Consider the following 8,336-nt stretch of genomic DNA (forward strand, 5'->3'; position numbering starts at 1 on the left):
CCAAATCCTTAAAGCAGAGCTGCAAATTCGGGGAAGAGAGAGAAAGAGAGATTGCCAATAAAAGCGGTCCAAATGAAAGTGTGTTCTGTTCTTGTATTGTCTATTGTGGTTTTCTTCTCAGCGTTTTGTGAATTCGTGTCTTGTGGTGACGATAATCTGATCAGAATGGCAACCCTTGGTGGTGTTCGTGAAGTTGAGGGGTTTCAGAACAGTATAGAGATCGATGAACTCGGTCGCTTCGCGGTTGATGAACACAACAAGAAAGAGGTTTTCTTTTATTTGTTTGATTCTGTTTTTTATCCCCTCGCAGTCTTTAATCATATGCATTTTATGGGTTTTTGTTAATTTTGTTCTTGATTTCTGGTTTGTTTGCTGATGGAGAAAATCATTATCTTTTCAGCCCTAATTCAGCCCGTTCCTATTTTCGTTTGATTTTTCGGGGTGGTTATTAATTTTGTTCTTGATTTCTGTGTTTGTTTACTGATGGAGAAAATCATCATCTTTTCGGCCCTTATTCAGCCCATTCCTGTTTCCGTTTGATTCTTCTATTCTTTTATATTCAGTTTGCATAAAATTTACTGGGAAAATTTTTAAAAGTAAATTATCCTCTTTGAAAAATTTGAGATCTTCCCATTAACTCATTTTTGTTTTGTTCTATTTTGTTTTATTATTTTTCCTAATGTTGCCCACTGATTAGGGAAGAATCTCTTTTTAATTTGTTTCTTTTTTTAGATCCTAATTTCTATCTATTCTCCGGCTAATCATTCTAGTTGGGCTTCTTGTTGTTTCCTCTGTTTTGTTTTCCGATTTTTTTTTTATTTTTTCTGATATATTTGTCAAGGGTTAAAAGTTTGAGTTCTTCTTTGATGTTTGATCTTCTGTGCAGAATAAGATTCTTGAGTTTGCTGGGGTGGTGAAGGCGAAGGAACAGGTGGTTGCTGGTACTCTCCACCATCTCACTCTGGAGGTGGTTGAGGCTGGTAAGAAGAAGATCTATGAAGCCAAAGTCTGGGTGAAGCCATGGATGAACTTCAAGGAGTTGCAGGATTTCAAGCCCGCTAGTGGTTCGCCCTCATTTACCTCCTCCGACCTTGGTGCTAAGCAAGGTGACTATTTTGTAACTTGAAACGCTAATTCTATCAGTTTTTGTTGACCAGTCTCATGACTTTGGTAGAGATACTTCATTAATGTAACGTCCTATTAATTAACTATGTTTAATGATGCATCTCATGTTAAAGTAGTCATAGTAGTTCAAGATTGTTTCTGATTCACTATGTGATACAATAAGATGGTGGCAATTTATGATGTCGGATCATGGTTGTTCTGCTTGAACTTGATTGCCGGTCTTGTGGACCAGGACATAGTATCAACATGGCAAGGATCTGCCAATGGTTGTGAAACAGAAATGGACAATTTGTTGTTCGATTCATTGTGAAACTTGGTTTCTGTTTTATGTGAGCAAGATAAAGTGTTTTGGTTTAGGCACGTCAGTCAGTATTTCAGGCGAATAGCATTGTAAGATTGAGTCTTTTAAGGCTGTATTGATGTTGGAGATAACTTTGATGGTTTGTTGTAGATAACTGGTTATACATTGAGCCTTTAGTTCTACCCTATGTTATGATGTTCCTTATTGCCTTCCTCCGCTCCACAAATCTTCCTTTTGTCTTTTGAAGATGATTTTTTTGTTGGTGGATTTTACTAAATTCAATCAAATACCTCTGGATGTTAATGCTTCTTTGTACCTCTTTTAGATGCAAAGGACTTTTTATGATTCTTTGTACGTCATTAGATGCAAAAGACAACATCTGGTTATGGAGTCTGGACACTTTTTTCTATTGAGTTGAACATAATGTTCCATATTGTGGTGGATGCTAGAGCATATGGTGTACTGTGTCATGGAAAACCTCCCATGGCACGGTCGACTCTGGTGATTGTGAATCCTGTATGAGATCATTAGGAGAGTATTGAGTCTTTGCAAGGGATGTTAATTAGCTTGGATTTCATATATATTGATCTAATACCTTTTCTATCTGGCCTTCACATGCACCTAACATCTTTACTTTCATTTAAGTTGATGATAGAACCATGGTTTTCAATTTCTAACTGTTTTTGTGACTATCAACGGCTGCTAAACAAATTTCTTGAGGCTAGTAGCTAGTTAAAATGGTCGGTTGATTTGGTTACAAGTTGCTGCATATTTTATTATATATTTTTTTGCTAGTGCAACACAATCAGAGAAGGGGAAATAGTTATATAACCAGTTTATATTTTTTTTTTTTTTGGGAAGTGGGTGGGTGGGAATTGGGAATGATACGGCTTTGTACACCAAACAAATAATGCTCATAATATTGTGTTGTTTTGACATAAGCAACTGACAGAATTACGATTTGTTTGACTGAATTGGCACTGCTTTGACATGGGGAAACCTTAAGACGAAGTTGAAATGCAGTTTGCATGATTTCCTTCTCACTTATGAGAAGGGAATTGATTCCTTCCATTTATGTATATATATATATATATATATATGAATGGTGTTCCTAGTACTTTTCTGTCAAATGGAAGGAAAAAGATAGGAACATATCGGTCCTCATGTATGCCTTGAAATATGAACTTCTTTTTATACGAAAGTTGCTTCTCAAAGATGTAGGTTTTATCCACATGCTTCTAGCAACTTTGCTCGAATTGGACTAAGATTTGTCTCTGTGGCATTACACTACTTTTGTGAGTCTAGGTCCTTGATTAACATTTTTAATGCCCATATGCTTATATATATATATATAACCTACACAAGATTTGGCCATATTTCTCAAAGTTTGAGGAACTATCCTAGTAATTATTATTCGCCGGTCATGTCAATCAGATGGCCACAAGCCAGGATGGCGAGCAGTTCCTGCACATGATCCTATTGTCCAAGATGCAGCAAATCATGCTGTGAAGACCATCCAGCAGAGGTCTAACTCTCTGGCCCCTTATGAATTGCTGGAGGTTCTCCTTGCAAAGTCTGAGGTTCATCTTCTGCTCTGTTTTATTTATCCATCTCACTTGACACCTCTTTTCTAATCATTGGCATAGTTGGAGATCTTTTTTCTTATCAGCAATATAGAAAGAGCAATATATAGGTTATAATTAGGCCGTTTATGTAGTTCTAATTGATGGATATTGATGTTCAGCCATGTGGATTTTGTGCAGGTGATTGATGAGGTAGCCAAACTCAATCTGCTTCTCAAGCTCAAGAGGGGGAGCAAGGAAGAGAAGTTCAATGTTGAAGTACATAAGACTGTTGAAGGTAGCTTCCATTTGAATCACATGCAGCAAGACTGCACCTGAATTAATACTAAAACAGTGTGGACTGATAAAAGTCTGTTTGTCTAGTTTTTACTCTTGAAGACCTTTCAGAATCTTGTGTTCAAATAATCTTCAAGTGCTATAAATACTTATGTAGATCTTGTGCCTTCTCTACTATTTTGAAATCCATGTTGTGTTAAAACAGATTTTCAGGGTGTACATATATATATATATTTATAGGCAAAGGAAAGGGTTTCCTGGTTTGCGCAGACCATATTAATGTGGCCAAGTCTTATGGTCCTGCTTGATTTAGTGGAACTTTGATCTTCAATTAAAAAAAAAAAAAGGGCAATTAAAAAAAAGGGCATACCCAGTCCATGAGGCTCCCAGTTCCTGCAACTGTAGGGTCTAGGAGGGTCATAATTTACACGGCAATGCAGCCTTGCCCTCTCTGCATGAAGAGATGGTTTCCTAACTCAAAGCTGTAACCTCTAAGCTACAATGGAGCAATTTTACTGTTGAAGCCAAGTCTCACAATGGAGCAAAGCCAAGTCCACTGAACTTTTTTCTGATGATATTGGGGTTATTCCTTAAATATTCGATATGAAACCCAGTGATCGTACTTATAACTCTGAACCAGTGGTGGGAGTTTGGAGTGGTACAAGAGCGATGCCCTCTGCTTTTAGGATTCCCACATTAAACTGGAGCGAAGAGTATGGCTGCTAATGAGATCCCAGTGTTTACTTTAGGGTATTGGAAAGGCGTGCGAAATGTGTCGGGGAATGCTTGTATATTTGAGCTTTTAGCTAGCTATTTGTGGTGTTAATTGGTTGCCACATTTTTGGAACCTGATACCAAATTATATTCTATGAAGCACTTAGAGCTAGGCATCATACTACATTCCTTTACTCGATCAGTTTGGCCCTTTTGAGTTAAAGTTCCGCAATGAAATTTGCTGCAATTTCTTGGCGAAAGCAAAGACAAAAACATCACCAGTCCCTTTCAATTCTATTAAAAGTCATATATTTGCTGTTGATCCAATGGCATTGCACCTTCTACTCAGGTTCGAGTGTTGAGAGGTTCAAATGTGAGTCCTTTTTTCCCTATGATGGACAAATGATAGATGACAAATGAAATGGATGAAGAGAATTTTATGGACGACTCCCTATTCCTGTTACTGGTTTCTTATCTCTATTTTTTTTTTTTTTTTCTCTCTAACCCTCAAAAATAAGAGAAAAAAATCGTCTGCAATTCCGATCTTGTACAATTCCGTGCAATACCACCTTCAGGCGGTGACACGTGTATTGATACCAATACAATGGCCCAGATCTGATTTAAATATCTTTTCACTGATTTAATGTTTTATTAGTTATATCAGATCTGGGCCATTGTATTGGTATTAATACACGTGTCACCGCCTGAAGGTGGTATTGCACGGAATTGTATGAGATCGGAATTGCAGACAATTTCAACCCCAAAATAAGGGAGTTTACACTGATTGGTGTTGGAGCCATGCTTTCGAATAGGGTACACTTAATGGGAAAAAGAAAACTAAAGAAAATTACCTGATCGTGATAGTGATAGTGATAGTGATAGTGATAGTGATAGATGTATGAGAATAGGAATCAAACTGTGAAAAGATGTTTATGCCCCAATTTTACTTTCTCACATTATTTCTCGTAAATAATTATCATTTCGTGTGATAGAACGATTGAGGTCTACTCGAACCAATACGAGATCAGGCCCGTAACAAAGAGTGACCACACAAGTAACTCTTCCATTCGGGAAGGGTTTCAAAATATGGAACTGGACCGGCCGATTCCCTTTCAAAAGATATGTTAAAGCACATTTGGCTGATATTTACTGATTCCCTTATCAATCTTTATTGATTTCAATCCAATCATCGGAATCGGCAATTACTGATCCGGATCTTTATTTTGTAATTTTAAACCTTGTGTCAACAATGAGTGAAAGGATGTTAACCTTTAATTTTTATTTTTATTTTTAGTTTTAGTTTATGGAGGTGTGATATGATAAGAGAATAGCCAAGTCTGGCGACTGAATAGGGATTCCACAGCCCACATTCCCAGGCAAGATGTAAACCCCACAAAGGCCATTGGGTTTTTGTTACTTAGGCAGTGTTTGATATGCATTTGGAGACAAAAAAAGAAGTTTGGTACGTATTCCCATTGTTAAATTCATTGACGGACCCCATTCTGGAAGGCACCATAAGCCTCATTCTACATTCTAAAATGGGTTTTGTTCACTCCACTCCCATCTACCTCTTTCTGATTCCAAGGTTAGTGTGTTACGCCGAAGGAGTGCTCAATAGGTGGTGGAGAAGGCCTTGTGTTTGAGGATGTCCAGACGGTGCCTTTTGTAAAATTCTCCAAGGGCAAATGGATGAAAGTGTGGCGGTTTGCAATCAATTCATGTGGAGTATTTTGTGCATTCAACATTTAGCTTCTAGCAGTTACACAATTTAGTGCATATACCAATTGTTTGGAGAAAAGTATCACACTTCATCAAACTGCTAATTTGTGACCATTGAAACCCTAACTTGAAATGGTAATATCTAGGCATCGTTTGATAACGTTTATGCTGTTTCTGTGTCTAGAAACAGAATAAACAACTTTTCATGCTTTCGGATACAAAAATGGATTTTTTGGTGTTTGATAATCTTGTTTCTCGAAATTTTTTTTTTTGCAAACATAATGCCACTAAAAAACCCAACAATATCATCGGATGCCCAAAAGGGAGAAAGTGTTCGGTTGCCTCTTTTTAGGTTTAAATAGTTAAGAGATTTATCTGGCACAACAACATTTTTTTCTCTCAAATTTATTTCTAGAAACGACGAAACAAGTCCCACTTGTTTCATCAAATTCGTTTCTAGAATTGTAAATAGGCATAAATTTTTATTTATGTTTCTAGAAACGGGTGAAACGGAACAACTTTATCAAACGCTTTTTAAGTTGTTTTTCTGTTTCTAGGAACAAAAAACGCAAAAACGGCAAAAACGGAACATTGTCAAACGGTGCCCAATCTTTAGTATCAATCTATTCTTTTTTTTTTGGCTGACGAGGAACCTTGAACTTGCCTGGGATTATGGCTCAAGACCGCGGTAAATCTGATCACACCAAGCATCTCACAAACTGTATAAAACTTCATTTCCCGTGGGTTCAGATCAGGGTAGAAGGGGTTTGGGTCCCTAAGAGATGTGAAATGCTCGGAGCTTTCATGAAACTCTTTCTCGCTGTTGTTGAAGGCTAATGGTGCTGCTTTTGCGGGACAAGAAGGTAGAGATGGGCTACTCAAACCATTGCGAAATGGTGTGATTGAGCCTCACTCATCTTCTTTTATTCGAATTGTAAGCTTCTTTTGTGTTTTGCTGTTAATTTTCTATATTTGGTAATAACCTAATATGAGGTTTTCAATACATTTTCATCAAACATGTATCCAAACAGTGTTTGCATTCTCATTAAACATTACATTATTCATTTGAGAATGGGAATGCATACCAAACACAGCCTAAGTTTGTGTTTGGTATGCATCGCATTCTAGGTCAATAATGCATTCTAATAAATCATATCAAACGCGCATCCTTAGTTCCCCCTCTCCCTAATCTAATCATTTGAACGAACCTAGCTATTAGTTATTTAACATAAAATTTTCATCTCATCTTCTCCACCTCAACATTGTGGGTCCCAGACACCCCCACTCCCTAAAAAATTCAACTATAAATCTTGGTCAAAGAGAAAATCTATATAATGAAACTTCCCAGGCACCCTATTCCCTAAAGAAATTGACTCTGAATCATGGTCAAAAGGAATGAACTATAAAGAGATACTTTGAAAGCTTCTAATAGTGGACTTGTTAAAAATAAGGCTGCGTCTGTTATGTTTTCTTGGAATACATTATTGACCTAGCATTCATTCCAAGAATGCATAGTTTCCATTTCTTACATTTTAAATGGCTCATGAAGTGTTACCAATTTGCATGTGTTTGCCTTTCTAAGTAATGGTGATCCACCAAAGACTGGAGCCTGATAACATGTTGAATTGAAGTTTCTAAGCAACATAGGCTTAAATAAGTAAATCACTAGTTGGACAACATATGACTACTAGATAGTTACAGAAACTAGCTATTTCTGTATTCCATCATCAGTAATGAAGCAAACCCAGTTTCATCAAATTCTAGTTAGAGAAACAGGTTGTAATGCTAAGCCTGCCATTAACTTGAACCTTTGTCTAAAACCTGATTAATCATGACCAAATTCATCTTAAAAGTATGGTTTTAACTGTTTAATCCAGCTCATTATCGTCACCACAAGACACGAATTCACAAAACGTTGAGAAGAAAACCACAATAGACAATACAAGAACAGACACTTTCATTTGGACCGCTTTTATTGCCAATCTCTCTTTCTCTCTCTCTCTTCCCCGAATTTGCAGCTCTGCTTTATGGATTTGGGTTGGATTTGGATTTCTTTACCTTTCTCTTTTCTCTCTCTCTCTCTCTCATCGTCGGTGCAAGAGATGTTTAATGAGTGACACGTGTCGGAATCTTGAGAGTTGTGTTAGCTTCGTGGTTAAGGTTCCGTTTGAGCCTCATTGGGAAACGTTGGAACGAAGGAAGCAAGTGGTGGCACGTGGATTCGGTGATGGGTTGTAGTGATGACACATGGTTACAACTTCTTGCCATGTGGAGGAATTGGGTTCTCCCCTCTAATCAAGGTGGTCGGCTTAGATCTACCTGGGCAGTTAAGCCCTACCTCATACAAGCCTATTTGGGAGCCCTACGAATTTAGGGCCCCACATGCCTCGGGGTCTGGTATTTTATTTATGGGCGTAGGTACTCCGTCCGTTTGTGCGATCACTGGATCAACATATAGACCAATGAAAAATCGCACAAAGGCATTAGAGTGGGGTAATGTAGTCTTTTCGTATCATAACCTATATGTTTATATTCGATTTGGGATCATAAACTTATTTGAATTAAAATAATTTTGAAAGAAAGAATATTTAATTTTAGAATAGTTTTTTTTTTTTTTT

At 37.3% G+C, this 8,336-nt stretch overlaps 1 protein-coding gene across 1 annotated transcript; it reads left to right on the plus strand.

Moving 5' to 3' along the window:
• LOC122068474 (cysteine proteinase inhibitor 6-like) lies at nt 1-3,491 on the plus strand. The gene is made up of 4 exons (XM_042632346.1): nt 1-267; nt 887-1,106; nt 2,861-3,006; nt 3,190-3,491. Exons 1-4 carry the CDS (start codon nt 73-75, stop codon nt 3,325-3,327), a joined length of 699 nt encoding a protein of 232 aa, XP_042488280.1. The 5' UTR covers nt 1-72; the 3' UTR covers nt 3,328-3,491.
• Nucleotides 3,492-8,336: the final 4,845 nt, after the last annotated feature.

Source organism: Macadamia integrifolia, unplaced genomic scaffold, assembly GCF_013358625.1.
Source record: "Macadamia integrifolia cultivar HAES 741 unplaced genomic scaffold, SCU_Mint_v3 scaffold401, whole genome shotgun sequence".
NCBI lineage: Eukaryota > Viridiplantae > Streptophyta > Magnoliopsida > Proteales > Proteaceae > Macadamia > Macadamia integrifolia.